Source organism: Falco rusticolus, chromosome 16 (assembly GCF_015220075.1).
Source record: "Falco rusticolus isolate bFalRus1 chromosome 16, bFalRus1.pri, whole genome shotgun sequence".
NCBI classification, from domain to species: domain Eukaryota; kingdom Metazoa; phylum Chordata; class Aves; order Falconiformes; family Falconidae; genus Falco; species Falco rusticolus.
The window spans coordinates 4,513,321-4,539,014 of record NC_051202.1 but is presented as its reverse complement, the minus strand read 5'-3'; the positions used below and the strand labels follow the sequence as shown (position 1 = coordinate 4,539,014).

Genomic DNA, 25,694 nt, shown 5'->3' with positions numbered 1-25,694 from the left:
CTGAAGACTACGCTTACGTTAGCAGCAGTTGGGACAATATTTGAGAGCTTCAGTATTTTATGACAGATACCTACATCGGCTGTGAGGCAGGTAGATCCCACCAAAACATTTGTTCTAAGCAATTTTGGGAGACCGCCTGCCTGTCTGTCCCACCCTCCATGGACGGTCACTCCATTTTTAAATCATCGCCGCTGTTTGCTTGGTGGCTACCAGGAGGACCCCTGAGGCACTTATATCATTTGTACAAGCAACACATTTTCAAGCGTCGCAGCTAAACTCCCTGGGAATCTGAGAGCTCTCATGGATCAGGGTGTCTAGTTTTAAACATCCAAGTTGGAAATTTTTGGTCTTTATATTCATAGACATGATTTGGAAAACTTCAGCTTTGTGCTCTCTAGCACACAAAACTTTAGTCAGAAATAATATATGTCTAACTATTCCACTGCACAATACGAAAGGATTTTCTCCTAAAAAGTCTCATTGCATTTATCAGAAAACACGTCAACCCCTCTCTCATATCCAGAAATGTAACACAATCTGAAAATATATGTAAAATTGAAGAAAAAAGTCCACTGATAAAGTTACCACCTTGGTATCCTTGATAGGTGAGAATATCAAACTGATGCAAACCCCACAGCCCTCCTCCTACTGCCCCAGACTTAAACTGGCACACACAAGAAGAGAAACCGTGGAATCCCACCAAGCTCCACTAATCCTATAACTGATAAACTGGTTTTCCACAATACTATAGAAAACCCTTGAGGAGGCACCATAAACAGCACAGATACAATGCAAGGCATGACAGGTCAGCAAGTACCCATGCTACTGAATACAAGTGGGGTTTCTGAAGATGCAAATTTATTCTTAATTCAAGGTTAAGAGAAAGCAAGAATAGCCACTAGACAGGCAGTAACATTAATGCCTCTTCCTACCCTCGCTCTCTCACCAAAACCTGTTTGGAGGGAGCAGATTGCTCTGGATTCTTTCTAAAAACAGCAGAGCTGATTCAAAATGCTAGTTGGTTTCCATGACAGTCTTCCCTTTACATCATCTTCATTTCCCCTCGATTTTCTTGGATGGGGAAAAAAAAAAAAAAAAGAAAAAAAAAGGAAAAACCCCAAAACTCACCATAAAACCCTCCAGAGCTTTCAAAAAAACCAGGCTTTGTTAAGAGTTTTACTTCTTCACTGAAGAACAGCAGGAAACAGAATTGTTGTTTCAGTAAAAGCCATCATTCTGTGGTGACTAACAGTCAACCTGGGCGAGAGGATGAACCGAAGCGGGCAGTTTACACAGTTCAGTATTTGAAGTGGGTGTTTATGCACAAGGGCATCGACAGCTACACCAAATTTTGGCTACCAACTAGTTACGCAAAGCTGGCTCAGCATCAACTTCTTCGCGGAGCTTACTTTGCAGCATGAAAAAGAAACTGCCCAACAAAAATGCCCTGACCGCTACGAGGTAAAAGATGACGGTTCCATCAGCACTGTCCTGCTTTCACCAATTACTGTAGCAGAGCTAGCCTGAAGCACAGTGAAAAAAAAAAATATGGTTCATCTCAGCTTCATACTACACAGCCACTAATATACTCCAGGGAAAGAAAGCTCTCTCTACTCTTACTTTATATGTTCTAACAACTATCCTGGTTCTCCAGAATAAAGAAATCAACGAAGCAAAGGAAAAACGCTTTCACTAAACTCAAAGTCACTGTGTCCAAGCTACTACAAATAACTACAAATGAAAGGTTTAATTCTGCCGCATTTATCTGTCCAAGTGCCACCCCTAAAAGGATTAAAATGTACCTGAGCACAGGAAGGCCATTGATGGGTCACTTTTTTGAATGGAAGAAACATACGGTAACTGATGGAGGAAGATACAACATTCATCCAAAAACGTCAGAGGTATGGGGGCAACACGACAGAAATTAAGTATTTGCCAAGTTCTTCATATCACCGGTTTCCATTAATTCATTTATTGGATGCAAATGAATTTCCAAAGTATTTTCATACAGGACGTCTGTGTCACTTTTAACACATTTCAGCTACATTTTTCAGAGCTGCTTTAAGATATTGGGACACATTTAAAAAGAAGAAGCAATTGCATCTGGTTTATGTATCCAGGTCCAACAATCTCAGCTTAAAACAAAATATCTGTTCGTTACACTACAGGAGATTTACCGAAGAAGTGAAAAATAAACACCTGCCCTCCAACTCTGCATTTCCCAATGGACCATCCCAAGAATTCACATCCATGCTATCCACGGTCTGAGCAGCAGAGCGCAGCACCGGCACATTTAATAGCCGCCCAGAGTGCATGCAAAGCTGCAGACCAAGGACAAGCTCCTGTTCTCATCATACCCAAGAGGCCTGTGTACCCATCTATATTTGCACAAGCTGGCTACGCACCCTCACTCTGAAAGGAGCAAGGCATCTGATAAATTTTACCTTTGAGAACACAAAAGGGTCAGCATACTCCAATTACAGCAATCCAAGCCACTGCGTGCAAAGAGACAGCTTTGAGATCCAACAGAAAGGCACAAAGATGTTTTTCAGAATGAGAAACAGTTGAACCTTTTCAATTTTGTGAAAGTACATTTAAAAAAAAATAAAAAATAATAAATTCAAGTCATCACTTAGCTCCTTACCTAGCACAAGTATCTTGATCCCTGGCGCTAAGATAAAAGAAACATCCTCTCCGAACTGCCTTATGCCCAGGCATAGCTCAAGGCCAGAACGGCTGGAGTAATTAGAGGCTGTACTGGCTTTTTAATTTAGCCCTCAGCTCGGGGATTGGGGGGAATGTGGGGAAAGAGTTACCCTGCCAGAGATGCCTTTAAAATCTCATGCTAAATGAGAAATGTGATAGAGGAAAGCCAGTGAAAACATGACAAGTCCTTCCAGTAGGGAAGCTCTGAGTACTGGCTACGCACATTCTCAATCCCATGCCTAAGAAATCTGCATTCAATAAAGAAGATACTTTAATGTGAATCATTTTTTGAGTTTAGGGCTTTTAATATCATTTTCCACATTCCCTGTCAATGCTGAATTGTTCTAGCCAGTACTTATTGCATGGCATGGTTAACAGCGAATTCTTCTCTTTCAGAAGACCACACAGGATGTGTTTTTTCTACTCCCAGCTTCTTCCCTTCCAAAGGGGGGAAAAATAAGAGAAGGGAAAAAAAACTTTTAAGCATTGCCATGAGCTGGCAAATTAAGGGAAACCTCTCATTCCTGAGACAGCATTATAGTGGAGTTAGTTCAGGGCATCCATTTACCATAGTTTGAAGGATCAGCCTGCAGCGAACAAAGAACAAATTCTTAACTATTCATCTACTGTGTTTTCAAATGAAGTTCGCCAGCTCACAGATACGTGGGGAAAACCATCTCCAGCTCACGTGGAAAACAACTAATTTGGTAAGCGGAATCCGAGGCAGGGAGCGTAAGCAGCTTGGCAGCTGTATGAACCTACTTCGGCAGTATTCCTGTCACTGGGACCAAAATCCACCTCTGCAAAGCAGGTTGATTTTATGTCATGACAAGATTTCCTAAGTGAGGCTTAAAGAGATGCAGGGGCTTGCACCGACTCTCTGCAGATGAATCAAACGCACCCAAAGGATGGCGGTTATTCAGCAGTCCCACACTTGTATTTTCTTTCATAGCTATCATTTGTTCTAGAGACAAAAACGGATGCACCAAGCAAAAACGAATGGTTAGCGGCTGAGGACAACATTAGCATGAAAACTACCTGACAGCTTTATGTTCGGATTTGACATTGCTATAGTGAAGCAGCAGCGAGATCGCCTTATTACCATTCACAAAGATCTCGAGCCCAGGGAGCTGCAGCGGTACAGTACACAGCCTCACATAATAGCATACTGGCTAAGGAATGTACTTTCTTTAAGAACAAAAATCCCACATACAATACGCGTGGGAAAGGCAGCCAGGGTTAGAGTCCTTCTTCTGTACAGCCTACAAAATAAATTTAAGAAAAAAGCCACAGAAAATAGAACATCTAATGAGCACAATACTTCGATTCCAGTTCCTTGTTGGCTGAAAAAAAAAGACCCTAAAAATCCCAGACACTGTTTGATGCACAATTTCTACAGTCTATTGTTTCACAGAGGGAGGAGGGGATCCTAATCATGCCTTAGTTATAAAAGGACAAGTGGAGCTTTGGGTTGTTATGGTAGAAAGAGATTTCTCATCACAAAAAACTACAGAGATGAATTCAGCCTGAAACTAGCAAATACCACTCTGGCCAGTCAGTGATTATGCAAATCACAGTGTTCTGTTATGTTATAGGTATAAATCAGCTTAGAAACTAAAGAATTTTCCCAATGCAGTAGAAGAAAGATTGTGAAGGGGGGAAAAAACAACAGCCAGATATTTAACTCCAATATCTGAGTCAGTAGAGTTAACCTTAATTTATATTTATGCATGTGAAGCCAACCTGGACTCAGCTTTTTGTTTATAAAGAGCTGTTTCCAATGGCATAAAATACAAATCCGATACATGATACACTCATTTTCCAAACCCTTATAATAACACAGTAATGTGAAGAATGTGTCTACTTGTAACATGCAATTTATACCATAAGCTGTCCATAAACTTCTGAACAACAGAACAAAAGTCAGTTCAAGTGTTATCTGGGAAAAAGGCTTGGCCCGCGATCACACACCCTGCTCTGGCTGAGCCATGGAGCAGCCTCCAGCTGCTGGTCACGATATCTGGGCAGGGTTCCTTAAATCTGCTCCCTGACCAACCCTTCAAAAACCCTGCTCAGCCTCCGTGAACTGCTTCTCTGAACCAGGTTAAGCACACGTTGGCAAATCTGAGGTGACACTGCTCCCCAGAAATGAGCTGATGTCCCTCAGGTGAAGTCAGAACAGGACACGATGCATGCTGCCAGAGCTGCAGAAAGGTCCTTCTGTGCTACTGGTCAGCAAAACTGGGAAGGTGAAGGACAACCTCTCCCCCGCATCACCGAAAACATGAACGCTGCAGAAACTGATGGTGAGAATCTTTATCCTCTAAGGAAGTTTTCTTGCATTCATAAAATTATTAGCTGAAACTGAGGGATTTTTTTGCCCTGAAGGTCAATAGTTAAGGAAAAAAACAGAGACATAAAACCAAAACCGTATGCACAAAGAAAAAACCCCAGAACAATTAAAATTACATTCCAACACAGGCAAGCAACTGTAACACACTAGACCATCTACTCAGACGAAGAAAAGCAAGGGCACTCAGGTAGCCACATACAAATACAGGGAGAAAAAGGCTGTGCCACAAAGCAAGAATCAACAGTTAAAACTTTGGATTCTGCAACCATACCAAAGAGAAACTTCAGATGTTTTCAAGCTGAAAATATTTGCTTGCAGTACAAGCCACAGAGCAAATCAAGAACACGCAGACCCTAAAACTTCTTTTCCACTCTTGGAAGCAGAAGGCGCATCAGCAGCACTGTTAGCCCGAGGGCATAGTTTCATGATAGCCTGGCTTGAAGAGGTAAAGTCAATTTTTTAAACTCCCACCCCAGTCCTTCCACCCCAGGCTACTCTCTCCTACTTCCCGGCGCTGCAGCTGCAACTGTTTTAGTGGCTGCAGTGCAAGTCCCTGAAACAATCCAGCTTGAAAAAGAAAGGAAAGCTGAAGTTCTTTTGGGGGATCATTTTTGAATGAGATCAGCTCAGCGATACACTTCTCAACTCTGCATCCCAGAAACTCTCTCACCGTAACTGCCCTGAAACAGTCCTCTGAAGCATGGCAAGTGGGAAGGAATAATCGAAGTCAGAAACTTCTTAAAGTAGATTCCTGCAATAGAGAAGCCCGGCGTACTTTGAATCCCCAGAAGACACATCCAGTCCTGCGCAGATAACATGGAGTCGATAACCTTGCCGATGTTCTAGAGGACAGCAGTGATTTTCAGTCTGAAACCATGCAAACCAACCCTGATACTCATAGGAGGTCAGACATCCTCGCATCATCAGGTCACAGTCACAATCCTATGGATCCTACGCTAGCTGAAGAAAATGAGACACAGTACCTTCTAGGGTGAGAAACAATTTAAAACCTTACTCGGAAAAAGCACTTGTAGCAAGCCCCTACAGCATTCATCACAAATTTTCATGGAACAACCCTAAAGCAAAGATGAAGTCTTAAGACAAAAACATTGGGTTTTGCCATCAGCATCATCTCTGCCCTAGTAACCACAGCATTTGATCAAATATAAACAAGCATCATGCAGACCTACACTGGCACAGCAGTGACCAACATAAATGTAGCAAGGCAGAACTGTAGGAATATTTTAAATAATAAATAAAAAAAAATTGGGCTACAAATTACCAACATTTTCAGGCAACAATTCATCACCTTATAATTACAAAGGTTGAATCCTTGTAAAAATAATGCCTACAGCCTTCAGCAAGACAATATATTCTGACAAACTTTGTTTGTCTCTTGGGGTTAACTTAGGGGTGGGGAATGGAAGGGGATAGATGAGTAAACTACTGACAGTGCTTCAAAAATTATTCCATCCTTTTTTTGTGTTATGGTAACTAAGAAGCAATTAACATTGATTTTAAAAAAATCCCAAACCAACCACTTATAAATAAGAGAGTCCTTTCTTTCCCTGGATGCTCCATCTTATTTTTAAGCAGCTGGGAACAGAGATAAGCGATTGACAGATAAATGAATTATAAGTTTTATCTCCCAAATAAGTACATTTCAAACAATCGTGGCATTTCTTAGGACAACAAAACATCATAAAAAGAGACCATCTCTGGAATAGGGTGGGAGGAAAAGAGGTGGAGGGTCATGACAACATAACCCTGCCTTCAGAGCTCACCTCATACTGCCTCTCAGAACTTCCAATAGTGAATAACCTGGGCTAATTGCAAGAGCATTGCCAGCACCATCCTGCCACCAGAACAGCATCACCGTGCTGCCACCAGCAGGCGGATTGTCTGAGCCCTGGGTGACAGCTATAAAAGATACTGGGATATGGAACTGTCTGAAATGGACCGGGAAATTCTATAACCTAAAACACAAGAAATTCAGACTGGTCATTCCCGGACGAAGCAAGTGCCACACAGCTGCTACTGACATCACATACACCCCTGAGCCCAGTGGTTTACTCACGGTATGATAAACAGGGGCACTCAGGCTCCCCAAGGCCTTAGTAAAACCCAGGTTTGAGTGCCTGATGTACAATGCATGTGATGCCTACCTACACTTCTGTAATCTGGCAGGGAGCTACTGGGAGCACTCAAAAATCTTTGTCTTTTTAATTGCTGTTATCCTCGATGACCATAACAGAAGTAAATGTAAATACATGACCCAAACATTTCACTTAGCAAGACGCTGCATTTACTGATGTGCATCAGATTCACTTTGAAATAGGTAAGATATGCAAAATGCAAAATCAGGGTGCGTTAAAACCGGTGATCATGGTGAACAACAAACTTTACTGTTCCAGCCTTAGAAAATTCTAAACCATTCCTTCTTTGCTAAATCTTGCATATACACTGATTTTAAAACAGAAATTCTCTTCTCCTGGATCAACACGGTACTGTAAGACTGCCTACACTGTAAAGACAGTAAATGCAACTAGAAACAATTGCTTCTATAGCATCATCAATGAAAACGAAATTAATATATAAATTAATACTTACTGCCAAAAATACAGTATCTATTCTGGTTTAATTGAACTCATTTAATTGGCAAACCCAAATGGAAGCCAACGTGCCAATTAAGTGATTGTCCCAATTTTCAAAGATTCTCAGGGACAAGTTTCATGCTGGGAGTTAGTCTGTGAAATAAAAATGACTCTCTAACCAAGCGGGAGAGGGAGAGAAAGAACTTTATACAACAATGTAATACCTTGCCAAAAGCTTAACAAGGGAAAAAAATACTTAATTCATGCAGCAGTAACAAGGAAAACAAGTTATGTGAATTGAAAATAAAATATATGTTAAAAATTATGTGTAATGCCAGACCAGAACTGTTTTGACCAAAATATTACTAAAGTCCGATGACTGCTTGGTGCGCTGTGTGGAACATTAGTCTCCTATCAACGCCTATATTGTCCACACTATCCGAAATTCCATTTCTGTCCCATCGTTATCTTTGTTACCAATGGCGCCCTGTGACCCATCTGCTCCACAGCGGAAACTGCAGCAATTCACATTAAAATGCTGCTGATTGCTGGACAGAGAAGCCATGCCACAGCTTCTGCAAGAGTGACTGCAGACTTACGAACCCAGGCTAGTCCAAAGACTGACAGCCTTCCTCAGCACAAAACTAACCTCCAAACTTCAAAGGTAACATTTTCCATAGGACTTAAGAAATGCAATGGTTGTTAAGGCTTAGAGCCAAGAGCCAGCTGCTGGAGCATCTAGGTGAAGAAATATCTAAAGTCTGTTTACACTGAATTGTCCGAGTAGTTCAAAAACCAGAAAAAAACCCTAGAATTTCTGCTACCTATCAACTAAAACTTTCCCTTGCACTTGAGAGCTTAAAACTTTGGACTTGTAAAAAGAACCTGCAGGTAGGCATTCAGAGCTCAAAAGCACTCTTCTTTTCCCTAAATAAGTCTATAATGTATAGACGTTCAGATGCATATAACCCATCTGAAAACAGGATCACTCTAACAAAACTGTCAGCACAATTACTTAAGAGCTCACAATGAGATACTGTAACTCTGATGTCGGGTCATATGCATACAAAGCACTAAGAGCCGTAAGCCACAGGAACAAAAAATCCAAATGTCAATCTTTACACATTAAAGGATATTATATCTCTATATCTCAGTTGCTGAAATGAGATAATTTCAGTTCCTGGAAGTGTTCATGTTAGCTTGGGTCAGGACTGACATACTCAGAAGCATGACCAATGTTTTTTTGAATTAAAACACAACCCATCAAACAAAAATAATTTAAAATGAAACCCTACATACTCCTATTTTTTGCACCTGTTCTTGCAGAAGCCACAATCAAGATCTGTGGCAGCACTGGGCTATGTGCTTTACAAGGAATGCGAAACAAGCCCTGCACTAAGGAGAGTGAAATCTTTCTTTAAACCTTTACAATTCACTAATGTCTACACGCTTTTATAAATTGCATTTAAAAATAGTTTTCTCCTCAGCCATGTCCCAGATTTAACAGAGTGATATATTGAGGTCTCATTAAAGAGCCTTTATTACCTTCACAAGCCATGGTACCGTGCCTTATCTAGTCTCAAATGCTGAAAAAACTAGAGATCGCGAAATCCACCTGATAGAAGAACTAAGATTACTCCAGGGACTTCAGAGGACAGGGTCTAACACCTGTGCCCATCTAAAACATTTGTACGCTTCCACTTTGCCTAAGAAAATTCCACCTGCATAGCCGAAAAGGATAATATGTCCCAACTGCCAACAGCCTGCCTTCTTGTTCCGTTATGCATTTGCCAAATTCAAGGTTGCCTGATGGTTTCCCATCAGTAATTTAGAGGTTTCCACATCACACCTTTGCTAGGCAACCTAGCTATAAACTAGTAACCCTTGGGAATACTACGGCTATCATCTCAATAACCTCATTATGGGTAATCACACTTCTAGATCCCAAAAGCAACAGTTCAGAGGTGTACTAGGGTGGGAAAGGCTGATTTCCTCCAGGTGAAGAACTCTCGGTCGCATCCAGCCATGATCTACTCATGAATGAATCCCTGCAGATGTGACCAGGTGTCAGGATGATCACCTGTATTCTTGTGCTCAGGGTACTACGGAAAAAAAAAATCTCACAGTAAAGAAACCTACCACAGCTTTAGGGCCTCATTTCTAAAAGCTTCCAAAGCTGAAAGAGGTGGCAGACGCTGCAGAAAAAATGACCTTTTCAGAAACACATATATATACACACAAAAGAAATCCTATTTCTAGCTTTGGAGTGAGTATATCACTTATCTCCAGTGCCTATGAGCTTAATGTCGTTTCAGGTGGCATCTTTCAGCAGGGTGCATAAACAAAGATTTTTACATTGATCTCACTGTTTTAATCCTGCTTCCCCACAAAATTCAGACAAATGGAAGAAAAAAGGCAACAGGGATAGAGCACGCGTGCATGTCTGTAAGCACAGCAGCCTGCTGCGGAGAGAGGCACACTGCTCTGAAAGCCCTGCAGCTTTGGTCAGTCAGATGGTCAGTAACATAAGGGAAACGTAATATTAAGCACAGATATCAATTTATGCCACAGTTGATGACAAGCTGAGAACAACCGTTTTATAGGCTTGTATGAGAAATATTATATAGAGGCTCTTTCACAGCTTCATTTCTTGTAACAGACACAGAGCACTCTTCAGGACCTTACAAGGAAAAGATACTCCTTTCCTTTAAAATAACATTACTACCTCAGAGAAATGTTAGAAAATCCATATACAGCAATATCACTTGGCTCAAATACCGTGTTTCCTCCCTAGAACTCAGAAGTGTTCTCCAAAGAAAGTCAGTATCGTTAACTGCATTTTCCAAACTGGAGCAGAGAAAGAAAAAACGGGCATGTGCGAAGGTTACCCAGCAGGCCAGCCGCGCGGTGGGAATAGGAGGCTGAAGCAGTGAGAAAAACAGTGTATCTAATATGATCAAATTCTAAAAATACAGAACATGAGTCAGGGGGGGAATACAAAATATAGCAGTCCTTGAGGACTACCCAGGCAGCTGTCTTATTATCTAACTCCGGTCAAGTCTGTCCACCTAGTGTTGCATCTCACTCAGCCTGGTTCTCAAAATCCACAACGCTGGATTTCGTAACTACTACGAGGTTTCCAGATCCACCAGAAGTGCCCAGGCAAACCAGGTCTCCAATACAAAATCATCTGCCTTTCTGCTAAACCACAAACAAGAAACAAGCAGTTTTAAGAAGTAGGTGAAAGTACAAATAATACATGTATAGATGATAAAAATAGTATCAAAAAAGGGACTAAAGCTACTGAGTGCCCAGAATAAGCTGGCAACGGCAGAAATATTGAAAGTGGAGTTTCTGCCCTACCTTATATTTAACAGTATAGGAAGTCATTCAACCTCCCTACATTTAGAAAGACCTTTAGTTTACTTCTTGTTAAGAAAAAACTCTGCAAACAAAGCACTTACATAAATTAATAATAAGCACTTCAAAATATATTGCGGATAAAAGGGAAGCAGCGGAGTAGGGACTTGTATACGTTCATCTAACTGTGAACGCATAAATCACCTTTTCCCAAAGTACAAAAACATGTACAACAGCAAAGTTCAGGAGACAAATGAATGAGCGTCACCGGTCTGTCAACTGTAGCGGAGTCTCCCAAGCTCTCCATAGTGTCGCTAGTCTCAGCATTTGCTCACCTGGCAGAACGTGAAATTCATGTAAAGTGACAAAGCCTCGCACCCCGTGGGGTCTCCAGCTGCCTGCCACAGGAAGCAATGGAGAGGAGAAAACAGCACAGCTACATCCGACTTCTCCCAGCCCCTGGCAGCCTCCCTTCCCCACAGGCTGACAAAGCAAGCAACAACAAAACCTGAAGTCTGCAACTTAACTGCTAACGAAAAATTAAATGTATTATGCCACTAGGAGAAACTCACATACCATGTAAGGAGCGTGCTCTGGGCAAAGGCTAAACCAGAGGCTGCTAAAAATGCAAAATGAAGGAAAAGAGCAAGGAAAAAAATCTCGGGTTTTAAATGATCAAGAAAAATGATCAAGAATATAGTAGATGCACTGGCTAAACAGAGAATAGAAAGTACCAGTGCTGAACACTGTTCTGTAAATATTTACATCTTGTAAATAGTACATTCAGACTGGACATAAGGCAGAGGTTGAAAGTGAAAATCTGATTCACTCAACACGGCAAACATGAGCAAGTGAGGTTTTTCTACCCATCTACAATGCCTTCAGAGGACCAAGAGGTCAAAATGCTGTAAGCACAAATCCAAGCCGCTATAGATACAGGTGCAGTAGCTTTACATGCAGCCCTGTGCTTCATCATACCAAATCGTCGTGCAGCAAATCTTAGACGTGAATTTTCTTGTTTATCATCCTCTAAATCTCTTTTTTTATAGCCACCTGGACTGTTCAGTTTTTATATTGCCGGCGTAGAGCTGCACAAGAGGACGTGTTCTAAAAAGTGAATTAATAGCACAGTGAGAGGAACATTATGCGTATGCGCAGGCTGCAGTATAGAGCTGAATACTGAACAACATCCATGAGCGCAACAGCCTGGATGAGAACAAGGAAAGTATCGAGCCAGAACAGACGAACCTTTCCTTCACTGTAAATCAACAATGCAAAAAAACCGAACAAAAAACAATGACAAATGAGCTATGCCAGCTAACTTGTGTTACAGGTGGAGAGACTGAATTACACTCACATTCCTGAAACACACCTTGAGGTTACAGACAGCACAGTGGCAGGCAGTGATTTACACAAGGCTCCCGGCTGCAGGGTGTTAAGCAGCACCGTGCACCGAGGCTGGGAGCACGCACCGCTGGCTGAATAACGCTGATTAGAACAGGCAGCGCTCTCAAACGGGCGGCACCAGCATGAACTGCTGGCCGAGGCGGAGAGAAGGAAAAAATATCCACATAGGAGAAAAAACATACTTAGGAAGTGACAATTGCAAAAAGTCAAAATTAACTGCGGATAAGCAAGGAGTCAAGCAGAGTAATAATCACAGAAAATACCAGCAGACAAAAACGCTGGTCAAGCCTATGCCTTGGTTTGGGTTTTTTGGCTTGAAAAAAAGTGTGGAGCAAAATATTACCATTGTATTACATGGGATTAGATGATGTTTTTAAAAGAGTAAAACATAGTACTTAGCTTTGTTCCTCTGTTTAAAATTAAAATAAATGCCTGGCTTGTAGGGAGTTTACTACCTACACATCTTCTGAACATCATATAAAGAACAGTTAATCCAAAACCTGCTTCACATGACCCAGCTAGATATTAATGGTGCTTTAAACCTCCAATAATCCGCTGGGATGAGTACCCCTCAGCCCCATACATCAGATGAACCTGACTGTCCTGCAGTACAGCTAAATCTAGTCCACCTCTCATGCTGCTGCTGCTGCGCTGCTGGCAGTCCAGGAGCAGAGAACATATGGCTTTTCCAGGCTCAAGCCCTGCTGCATGATCCACTGAGAGGGAAAAACTGTCAGTGGTGCCACATCACAGTAAGTAATCTTTGCCATGCTGCTGGAATGCCCGTCCCTCTAGAGCATCACTGCCATCCTGGAAAACACTAACCTTCCCCCCTACCCAAGGTCTGTGGCAGAAGGCAATTTCCTCTTCAGTTTAGTATGCTAATGAGGCAATTTAGAAAAACCTGAAAATAACAAGCAAGATACAGCTTCCAGACCCTCCTACACTGAAACAAGGCAGGTCAAGCTTCTGTGAGGCAAGGTAAAAAAAATCAGATTGCCCTATTTGGCTGTTAATAAAGTAACATCTGACCTTCCAAACTCAACAAATGCTAGAGGGAGTTGGTAAAGTGGAACTGCAGGTACTTTACTCACTTATTTAAAAAGAAAATAAACATATCAAGGTAATACAGTTGTCTGTGGCCCACTGCCCTCTTGTAGTGGCTTCTGTATGCATGAGAACAGCACCTTTGCAGTTGCTTTTCTGCAGTTCTGCTCCCTCTTGATGGTAGGTTAGCTTTCAGGCTGAGGTTTTATTTCTGTAGACTTAGCAAGCATTTTGCTAAAAATATTATTCTTCCACAATGCTGCATGCTTCAAAGAGCATGTTTTTACAAGAAGTTCCCTTCGTGCTCAAGAATCTTGCTGAAAAAGAGGTTAACGCAGACTGAAAATCGTTGTGACATTATGGACCTTTTAATTGGTTACTAGACCTGCTTTGGGGCACATATTAATAGGGCAGAAGCGTTATGCATGCTCCTTCTCTCTCTCCTTGACAAACTGCCAGAGGAAGGAAAGTATTTTGGTCTCATTGAAAGTACTATGCAATCCACTTACAAATCTGAAACTCGGGGAGCATAAATCAATGCATAACTAGAATATATGAGCAGATTGCTCCGAAGCGAAAATAATGCATACAGAAAACACAACAAGGTGTTTTACCATAGCGCTGAGAGTCTCCTCCCAGTCTGGCCTCTCTCTGGGATGGATGCTTCTCTGAAGCTCTGGCACAAAGTCATCTTCTTCAGTATGCACAGAGGACTTCATCATTCTGGAAAAGAGGACAGAGAGGTTTGATACTCAACGGCAATTTCTCGGTACTTCCACATACTGTCTGCTATGGTGCTCAGTTATGTGGCCCATACAACAATACAAATGCAGAAATCTTACAGACTTCTAAGTTTCTCATACTTCGTCATACAAGCGGGACAGGAGTGTAAACCTTGTGGAGAGAAACCTGCACTTCCTAACCAATGAATGGATAATTTTGTTTAATCACCACGCAACTGCAAGTCTTAAAACAGAAAAATGCAGAGGAGCAATTTTCAGTCCATTTCGGAAAAATTGCTTCTATCGCCTAGGCAAACAACATTAGCCTTATAAGAAGAAATGCACACATTTGTTTCCTCAGTTGTCACTGCATGTTTTGCCTAGAACTGAGACAGCGGTTTCTGTATTTTAGCCTGAATTCACATCCGCAGGCCTGAACCATCAGCTCTCATCGTTCTTACTAATCCTGTCTGAAGGGTGAGCACCTCCAACCACCCCAACTCTGCGGGGATGCTCTCAAATCAGTCTCATTTTATCAAGGTAAACCTTTGTTCAGATAAGGAGCCATCTTTCCAACACCCTGTGAGAACATTGCAAGCTTGCAGAGAGATCAGAAGCTCAAAATGAAAATTTTAAAAGTATTAATAAAAGCTTCTCAGTCTATCCTTATGACAACGTTGCTGCTACAGCCAGGGAGCTGTTCCATACCGCACCTGCAGGCCACATCAGCGTGTCTTTGTGGAGATTAGGGTGCAGAACTGAATTACCAAAGGCCAGTTGAAATCGTCTTATCCGTTCTGGTTTCATTATATATGAGATTCGGGCAGGCTTTTATTTCATTAATAGATCACCATTTATCTATTTAGGATAACGATTTTGATAATCGACAGTGCATACACGCGAACCGAAAAGCAGGGCTGGTTTCGCTGAATGTTGGCTATGCTGATTTATGTCCCGTTCGATTAAAACAACTTGGTGAAAGCAGTTTAAGGAAACTCCTTTACTTCAGATCCAAGATTTGAAGTTCTGAAATCTCTGCATGCGGTTTGATGCGACAACATTAAGTGGCTGGGCCAAAGCATTTAACTCTCTTTTGTACTCTACATGAGGGTTAAGAATGAAGTAATTAACACTCACAGCAATAGCATGGCTAGGTTGCAAAATTATATCCCATATAATTTTATACCTAGCTTTGTGATCACATTTCTGCTCTAATAAAAAAAACACATCCCAGAGAATAAGGGCCTGAAAACCAGAAGTCGCAATGCCTCAGGCTAACGCTGCTAACTGGTTTCACGTGCCATTCGCATCGCAAACATCCCCAATCGAAAGTAGGCTGTCCCTAATGAGGCAAGAGAAAGTACACCTACACGGTGGAAGCTGTATGTATCAGGGAAAAAAATCTGCATGAAAATACCATGGTGTAGAACACAGAGGTGCAATGCCGGCTCAGATGGGAGACTCACACCTTTCCAACATATTGCAATTCAAAAGAATTTGATTTTTGTAAACCTGGAAATTTGATGCTAAAAGTGGCAGCTCTTTCATTTCTCCTTCTTTGCATATCAAGAGAAAGAAGATTTGGCCTATTTCTCACAACCCCAGCTCCACCACATGATAAGTTTGCCACTTATTTTAACTGAAAATAAATGTTGAAAGTCGCTGGTTGCTGAGAAAATCAGATCATGCAACTCAAAAAAAAAAAAAAAAAGAGAAAAAACTAAATATAATAACAATAATAATAACAACAACGATGATGAGAACACTAATAATAACAACAACAATCTATATTTTTTTAAATCAACCTCATGATTTTGAAAAAGGCTCAGTAAGGCTTGCCTCAGAATTTCTAGATGTTTGGGTTTGGCAATACTGCAGTTGTACAAAAAGATTCTAAAGAAATCACCCCACAGCAGCTTTACTCAGTGCCGTCAGACAGCATCCAGTCCAATACCACTGGGTGATGGAACAAAATGATGTGTAACATGATCGAGATCCACCTTTCTACACCATGGTTAAAACAAACAGCTTTTCAAAATGCATGCTTTCTCCGTTTAAAGACTTTAAAATAATGAGATTGAATTTACAGCTTTGCCAGCGCTTTGGGTTACAAATTAATTTACTCCACAACTTCTCAAGCTTATGGCAACTGCTCCTGGATTTGTCATCAGAAATTTGGCTTCCTTTTGAGAAGGAAATACTCTGTGCGTCTCTAATGTTGCAGGGGCTGCCCAAGGACACAGCTCCTGCTGCCATCAGGTGACGTTCCCAAGATTTGACTAAGTCTCTTCAAAACTACTGACCTGTGTTCACACAAAGTCCCTGAGAAGCCATTTAGGTTCAGCGCAAGACGGGCACTACTTTCTAGAAAGTTTGCCACAGAGAACCTACAACACAGGAGAGGGCAGAGATCGGTAATGAAGATTATAAAATGGATGTACGCAAACACACTGTATGTATTACACAAACTCTGCTCAGCCTGGTTATAGTGACATTATTTCAGTTACCCCTGGGAAGACGCTTCAAATATCAATGTTCTCTCCAACACAATTATGAACACTTGATAACCATCTGTGAACCCTTATTAATCTTTAATAGTAACTATTTAATTCCATGCCATCTGAGACACAAGACCAAGGAAGGCTGAAGATGCTACAGGTAATAGGAGTCCCTTATATGTTAAGTTTAGTGGCTTTTTCCTCCCTCTCCCTGATGGGGAGGAAGGAAAATAACTTTTGTGAATTAGCAGCAATGAAATACGGGCCAGAAAGGGGAAAGCAGAGGAAGAAAAGCAGCTACTCAAGACACTCCCCTTTTTACACAATTTGAACAGACTTTACTGTGTCCTCAAGGATGACACAGAGAATGAAACTGAAGCTGAAGGTCCCTGGAAAGCCGTCATGAAAAGACTCAGAGGACAGGCATCCTTCTGCAACAACACTTCCAAGCATTATTTCTTCGCGCACCCTCGACTTCTGGACTTTCTGCAGGAACTCAGCCATTCACTTTCAAGGACGCAGTCCTGTATTTTGTTGGGAGCCCCATTATAAGCCCCTAAATGAGAATCCGATGATGGTGTAAACTGGGAAAGAGCCAGTCTGCTTGCAGTCACTGAGAGGATCATCAAAGAAGATGTCCCCTGGGCATGTAAAACCTTCGAGCCACACAGCTGGGGGAAGGAGCTTTCCTAGCAGTCAGACATGGTGATTTTTCCTGGCCTCGCCCCAAGACAAGCTTGAAATATTACACATAGGTATAATCATATGCACGCATCTTTATATGCATGCGCATTATGCGTGTTTGTCATTATTTTAATTTATAGAGCGAATAAATAGCACAACATACATATGTCTGATTCACCACGCATGTCATGCCATACCAGGACTAATTACCTGGTTTCTGCCATGCATTCTTTTTCACGGGAGGGGAAAATACCTACAGTCCCACTAGCATTTATAGAAAACACTGACACGTACATTTTGTAAACATTAACAGCCAAACAAATTAAAGAAGCTGTTGTGTTCTAGAAAGCCTACGTTTGGCTATTTCATGGGAGTTGTAAATGATTGGAAATCCACTACAGAATTTAATGCTAGCCATATAAGAACAGAAATTCAATTTTATTTAAAATGCCATTTCTTCAACTGCTTAGCAGCTCTGAATGCCCTTCAAATGAAATCTGACACCATTATATTAATAAAAGTTCTGGCTGTATAGAGGCCATTAAGCAATCTCTCTTCAGATGAATGAATCCTTCTTCATTGTAAATTGAGAACCAAATGTACTGGAACAAATGTTTACAGGACGTTTCACAAAAGCCACAGCCCACATTCACACCCAGTCTTTAAAGTTCTCCGGTAGGTCAAGTTGATGAATTTCAAGTCGATGAACTTCAAGTCAGAGCATGTACATTTGTACCTGATACAGTTGTATCAAGGAAACATCCAATGCCCTTTTCCACCTTCTCAAATCCATCTTGCTGGTCCCACAATTTGTGGTATTTCCGTATCTGCTTATCAGGAATTAAAACACTTCGGTGCTGTTCTCCTGACCAGGCTCCCCTGCGGTCCCACGTTCTCGAGCATCAAGTCCTACCTGCACACGCTCAGGAGTATATACTGCAATGCCTCGCAAGGCAGAAGTACATAATACTCCTAGAATACGTAAGTACAGGTGCTTTATACGATAATTAAACTAATATTAAGCTTGATATCTGTAAACTCTAGAGTTACTGTTTGTTTATAATATTGTAAATATTAAATACAACTTCCACTAGGTAATAACTTTCCCTACGGGTTTGAAGGAGTCTCACATCCACAAACCTGATGTGCTTCCACACTTCTGTTTGCACAAGAGAGAAAGAATCGTAAAAAGCAGGTTTATGGAAAGAGCTCCTTAAAACTGGGGAAGAGACAGAACAGAAACTTGTAAAACACTGTGGGATTCCCACCAGAATGTTTGTTCCCCTTACTTAGGTTCTCTGGCACGTCCCACGTCCCAGTGGTAGACCACAGCGGTACGAGTAACAGAATTGTCACGGACTTTGATGTAATCTGGATGCTGATGACACGGCAATTAATAGCTCTCCTCTGGGAGAACACGAGGGTGCTGACAAATTACTTCCAGAGGTGCCTGATGGTCTGAAAGCCACGTGCCAGCATGGAAGCATGAAGCATTTTGAATGTCAGACTCCTCATATCAGATAGTTAATTGTCTCCTTGACAGATACTCATTTTAGACTGGCTATATATTTTTAAAATTAAATGCCAAGTGCGATCTTTAGGTTGTGCTCCCCCATGGGGACATCAGGCATTTCAGCTTCCCTTGCTGCTTCTCCCACAGATCACTTTTCCTTCTGACCTCAATTTAAGAGGTGAGAGCCGATGATAACTGATTTATTAGTTTATTTATTATTTATATGACACTGTTGTCATGCCTGGAGATTTCTCAGCCAATGTAAAAGCACAGCTCTGCCCTATACAATCAACGATTCAACAGGATTTAGGGCTCCACAGAAACTGGTGTTTCCTGAGATATAAACATTACCCAAAAAGCCAAGTTTAAGTAAGGCCCGTGCTGACACAAATCTTTACTGAAAACCAACAGGCTTCAAACAGCGTCTGATGATAACTGGTATTTATGTCGCTCAAATAATTTGCACAGAAGGCCAAAATAACACAGCCTTTACCAGGGCACTGAAGAAGGAACTGCAGATCACTCTTTGCATCGCTCGCAAATGCAATGTGCAGGGAACTGTACATCCACTCGGCTCATCCTCCTAGCAACCGTGTTTGTCTTCAGCAAGCGCCCTTCCCTTTGCACTGCTAACAGATACTGCTCGAGACAGAGGAGAGCAGCAGAGACAGCAGACAGCGATCAAAAGGGAACTGCGACGCAGTACTGCAAGTCCACGAGTCACAAACAGTGCTGCGGGGCACACACCACCACAAAAACGGACAAGATATTTTGAGACAAATGAGAATTGGGTTTACTTTAGGCTTCAGGACTTCACTACAGGTGAGCCACAGCTGCAGAAACCTCAAACTGATGCTGAGCGTATTAACCCTTCAGGGTATAGCGTATCAGCCTGGATGTATTCCAGTCTCTCCTGTCTCTCTGATGTAACCAGCAGAGAGTTTCCAGGATTCAATCCCACGACTCTCAATCAGAGCATGGAAAGCTAAGCCAAGGGTGATTTGACAGAGAGACACCTTGAAAACTCTGCTTTAGATGGTTTAAAAATAACATGATCAAGATGAGGATCACAATGCTACAAAGGAAAAAAAATATGTAAAGAACTGTGGATGTCACCATACAATATATGACAGCGGAATAAGACGGCTCTTCACATCATACAGGTAGCCCCTTACCACCACAAGGGAAGATAGAAAAACTTGGTAACAGGAGCAGAAATTTGACCCAAAGCTTATAAACACTTGGGACAGAAGTTGGAATGAAGTGGGAAACATTGACACATCTTCATTTCTGATCCCAAACTTGTGCCACACACACACCACAGGGGGGGGATAAATAAATAAATAAATGAATAAATAAATGGGGGGGGGGGGGGAGGGAGAGGGAGGAAATGTCATGAGAGAGACTGGAAAAAACCTAAATGCACATACCCTCCCCCAACCCAATTTTCCAAGTAAACTCTGTGTCCATGAAATTAAAACTAATACGGTGGAAAGGAAGAAAATAATCATGCAATATGGAAAGCAGAGATAGCTCAAGAGCCCCAGGAAAAATGAAACAAGAGATGGGAATTGAAGGCTGCCAGTGTTGACCTGAAAGGATTTCATTCCCATGTTTTAAATCAGCTTTGTCAACACCTTACTGATTACGTTATGTCCATCTGTATTATATAAAACAAGATTTCTGAAGTCTGTCTCAAGGATCACACAATGTGAAGATAGAAAAGACCTACAAGGTCAGCTTAAAGCATAGCTCATAAATAAACAAATGGTAAATGGATTGTATTTAATTCTTGACCACAAAATGAAAACCTGGCATAACTAAATGGTTTACTGTGATTGATTCTACAAAGTTGAAAGCTGTAATTGCTACTTTTGATGGAAGTTCATAGTCAGGGAGCCAAAATTCAATCGTTTGGGAAGGCACTGCACAAGAAAAATTAATAAGAGTAGGCTACAACAAGAGAATATTTTTTAAAAAGCATTTGAATGAAATATCATTCAAATATCAGTACGCACAAACCAACGTAAATTTCTCCGGATTACTCTATGCACTACCTGTGCTAATAAGGATGTACTTATTACCTAGTTTTCAAAGTTTAGATCAGTGATTCTCAGCTTGTGGTCCATGGATCTGTGAGGGTCTGAGAACTACAGGTATGTGTGAGCAGAAGTTGAAAAAAACAAGTTCGTTGCTGCTATGCAGCTATTTAGCAAATAGGCACCTTTCAAGGAACGTCATGCTTCACGGGCAAATTTGGACATGTGCCCAAATAAAGGAGGCTGGAAATCACCAAGCTACGGGAATAGCGCTCTTAACAGGATCATCACTATTACAAAGACAGATTAATTCCACTTTACAGATTGTGATTGTTTTCAAAAATGAATCATGTAACTTACAGCTACAAAGACAGTTTTAAAATACTTTACAGTATCAGCTTTTCCAATTTCCTAATTCCAAATCCAGTCTGGTAAAACCATACCTGTGTTGGGAAGCACATTAGAGACCACCAATTTATTATGACACAGTCAAAGGAATTGTGTGATCCCCATTACTAATTGTGATTCAACTCTAGAAGGCAATTTACAAGATCACAAAAAACTAGTTAGCGCCTATTTTTAGTTCTGGGGTTCCTATTCCTACAAAATATTTTTTGAAGATAAAAATCACTTTCCCACTTGATGTGCATCACCACCTGTTAAATTAGATTCTCAGCTGTTTCTCAGGAGAGAAATCTTTTCCTCTGAGAAAGAGAAAAACCTCTCCTTTTTTTTTTCTGGATTAACCTTTCATTTAAGAATATATGACATTAAAAATGTTTTTAAAATGAAAGATAGCAAGTTTTAAATAAAGATCTTTTTAAAATCAGCAGTATCACTTGATTAATTTTTTACAATGTCAGAATGGACATGTTCGTCCTCCCACTGTTAATATACATCTATAGAGGGAAGCAGAGAAGGCCCATAGTACTGCAGAGATTAATTAACATATTGATTTCTCGCCTCATTCCAACTCTCTGGACATGCTTTAATACAAGCTCCAGTACTGTCAGACAGTTAAGCTATCTTTGCTCAAGGGTATAACTGAGCTTTCAGACTTCAAAATAGACATCTTGTTTATTAATTTGCAAGAATATTTAAGCCACGTTTTCTGGGCTGCCAGACCACCTGGAATTTAAAACCTGTGGGCAAATGGGCAAGTCTGGGTGACAGTTGTCATTTTAGCAAAAAGATATCGTCAGGTACAACAGGCAGCCTTTCTAGTCTTGGTTATAGTCTTTCTTTCCCCCCCCCCCCCCCCCCCACCAACTGACTTCTCAGTATCCCTGACACAGCACATGCTGTGCATCACACACATCTTCTAACCCTCAGCTGCAAAAGCAAAAACCCCCACACTCGTGGGCGAATATTCTAGTGCTTGAGGGCACTGCCTGGTTCTCACCAAGACCTCAGATGTAGTTGGGCTGGCTGTCACCGGCTGTCACGGTGACCTACTCTCTTCAGCCAGCCATGGTAGTTCTACCACCAGGACCTTGGCACCACTGGTCAGGTTGCAGGTACCTTCAAGACATCAAATGGCTAACCACTCCAGAGATGCTCTTCACATCCATTAAGGGGTAAGGAGGGATGCTGCGTGTCCTGGTTCTGGCTGGGATAGAGTTAATTTTCTTCCCAGTAGCTGGGACACTGGGATAGGAGAAGCCAACAGCATACTATAAAGCAAAAAACTGTTATTGTTTCCTTTCCTCAAAACACAGTTCTGTAGGTATGCTGCAAGGTCAACCCCAAACCACCTTTGGTAAATCTTCTCTAAATCTGAAAGCAACAAATGGCAATTGGGGGTGAACAGACCCACCTTCTTTTTATTCTGCTCTTCTGCCATAGTTTAGTAGCTCCGGTTATTGCTTCTTGTCTCACCCGGCTGTGTTTTATGTCTCAACTCAGTAATACCGATCTCAAAGTACATAAGTAAATAAATAAAGAGATATGTACTTCATGCTCTGGAAGGGACTGGAACATGTACCTAAAAGCTTTGTTGAACTGCGCTGTAATAATTTGCATTCAGGTTTTACATAACTGGAATTTCTTTAAACACTTTATGAAAAGAGTAAGTTCTTGGAATATTCAGCTTTTACAAGCTCTGAGACATGTTCTTAGTTATTAAAGAGGTTTATAAAAATAATCACTGAATCCTCATGCTTTTGCATACATATATTACTGAACAAACCTGCTCTTTTATTTGGCAATACATAAAAGATGTTGTTTTAGTAGGTGCTTGGCATTTTCTTTCAGAAGAACACAGTGGCAGTCAATAAAATAAAATCCTCAGGAACAGGTTTTTCTTATCACTTTTGCCCAGTATTAGAAAAAGAATTAAGAAATCACTGAACAATCAGAATCACTGAGCCTTGACTTGGATTTCTCTTGTTTGATTCAGGAATAAATATAAAAGTATTAAAGAAAATTTCCTCTAGGGAAAAAGGGTACTAACCTTTCATTTACAGTTAATAGATCACTAAAAGCAGCTCTAAAGTTTCAACACAGAAGGGAGATGGGAAAGGATGGCAGGATGGCTGCTCCTGCCCTTCCTGCTCCCCAGAGAAGTCTTTGTGTTTCTCCTCCTCCCGCTGGCCATGGTCTGAATGGTCTGCGCTCCAACCCTGGCACGATGGGGCTCAGATGCCACCACTCCTTATCCAGAGGACGGAAAGACAGGAACCATCTCACCACACTCTTGGTCAAAACCTGTTCCCTGCACTTCCTTGGCAATCTCCCGTATTTTGTCTGTCTTGTTTATTAAGATTATGCTTTCTTCCGGGTCAGCCCTTCATCTCATGTCTTCCCCGCTGCCCAGCAAAAGCAGTTCCGATCTTAACTGGAGGCTTCAAATATTACCATAACAGAAAGCAGTAACAAACCCCATCTGTTTGCAGCTAATCCAAATGCAGCAAAGATCAAAGCACACTCCAAAATTGTAATGACCTAAACCTAGATCTAAGGACACTCATCTGGGCTGATCTCCTCTTTGTTTGCAGTTCAGTGCCAATGTGAAGCCATGGTAAATCTAATCTTTCCTCATAGAAGCACATTCTGGAAAAATGATGCTTTCAGCACATGGAATGATCAAGTGTAATCAACTAATCAGTTACAATTAGCTTTGCATGCTATTAAGTGACAACTGTTCATAACATGAAACAACATGTAAAACTTGTCCAGTCAGCTAGCTTCTTAGTAGGGAAATCCTTCCCCTAAATAAAACATTTCTATGGAGCTGCTCACCTACCTAGAGCTACTCGTTCTGTCTACCCAGGACACTGCAAAAATGATGCTCTATGTACTGTTCGCACTGCATGGTGATGGGGCACCCTGTGGAAGAAGCCAGGGGAAAAAAAACCACATCCAAAGTGGAGTTGCTAGTGAATACTCACAAGGAAAAGAATGGAAATTAAGTCTGGGATGACAGAACCTGATTAGCTGAACAAATAATAGAAGATAAGTATAAGCAAATAAATAAAGAGTAGCTCCAGCTGTCACTGTTCTGCCTTAAATTACTAGTCTTAAATGACTAGTAGCTCTAGCACCATAGCACTGCAGCATTCCTCCTATCTGTGCTACTATCACTCAATTGCAATTATATCAACAGCAAATACGTGGGTACTCTGTCCTTTCTATGTCTAGAAATCACTACTAACATGTTTCACTATTATTATTCCTACTGGATTGCTCTTGACCAGCTAAATGGAATTAAATGGAGGCCTATGACTACAGAAAGGCATCAGGGACAGATTGAACCAGATGGGGGTCATATGGGCATAATATGTGCAAAGCCACACTGTAATTATTTCTCGACAGCAGAGAGATGTGTATCACAAACAAACGGGTCATCCCGAGGCTAACACAATACTGGAAAAGCAAAGCACTAGCCAGGATAAATCTGCCCAGGCCACCCATCTGCTACTTGTGTTTCTGATGCACAAGAGAAGGAAATGGAAGTGGCAGCAGTGCAATAAGTAAGATACAGGGGTGACAAGTGGAAGCAGTACCTGAAAGCTGTACACAGACCAGAAGACGAAGGTGCTACAGGGGTCAAAATGTCTCGCAGCGGTTGAGAGTACATTTCCATTCTTACCTTGTGCAGAACCAGCACCAGCACTATAAACAGACCCATGCAGTCTTTAACAAACAAAAAAACCATGTACTCTGCCCTTTTGGAATAATCTGCAACTGCTAAATATCTTTTTCAGCGAATAATAAAAACCCCCAATATAGGGAGAAAAAAATTATTGATCTCCCTTGCCTCGAGTTCTCAAGGATACAGCTGCAACCACTACTGTCCCATCATTTTTACCTTCAACACCCATTCATTTTTGGTATAAAAGCATTTGAGCTGGCACGCATGTCTGCTGTGAATGGAAACCCTGCTGCCAGGTTTCCTGCTGCCACAGAGATGAATAGAAAAAGAACAATTAGCCAAGGCTTCAGTCTAATTTAGACTTATTTTTCTTTTTGGATGAGAGACTGAGAGATGGCACATCATAAAACAAAGACATTAACTCTAAAAGCTACTCAGAGGAGCACAATACTGAAATGCCACGTGTAACCTTTATTATAAGACTTCCGATAATAAGCGCTATTGTCTAGTGACCCCAATTATGCTAAATGCTGTACTTGAGTATGCCAGAGGACTACCAAATGTCAAGGCAAGGACTATCTACATTAAACCAGACAAGAGGTGAGCAAAGAGAGTATTTCCATCCATTTTCCAAAAACCCATGGTAACTGACAGCTCAAGGAACTTGTCCAGTATTGC

General features: G+C 41.3%; 1 protein-coding gene across 4 annotated transcripts in view; it reads right to left on the bottom strand.

Annotated features, from left to right (window-relative positions):
- Nucleotides 1–25,694, bottom strand: part of ARHGAP32 (Rho GTPase activating protein 32) — a 257,950-nt gene that overhangs the window by 141,550 nt on the left and 90,706 nt on the right. For all 4 annotated transcript variants that reach the window (XM_037409775.1, XM_037409776.1, XM_037409774.1 and 1 more), the window contains one exon: nucleotides 14,082–14,190. In XM_037409775.1, the coding sequence (XP_037265672.1) occupies nucleotides 14,082–14,189 (108 nt within the window). In that variant the 5' untranslated portion in view covers nucleotide 14,190. The remainder of the gene's footprint in view (nucleotides 1–14,081; nucleotides 14,191–25,694) is intronic.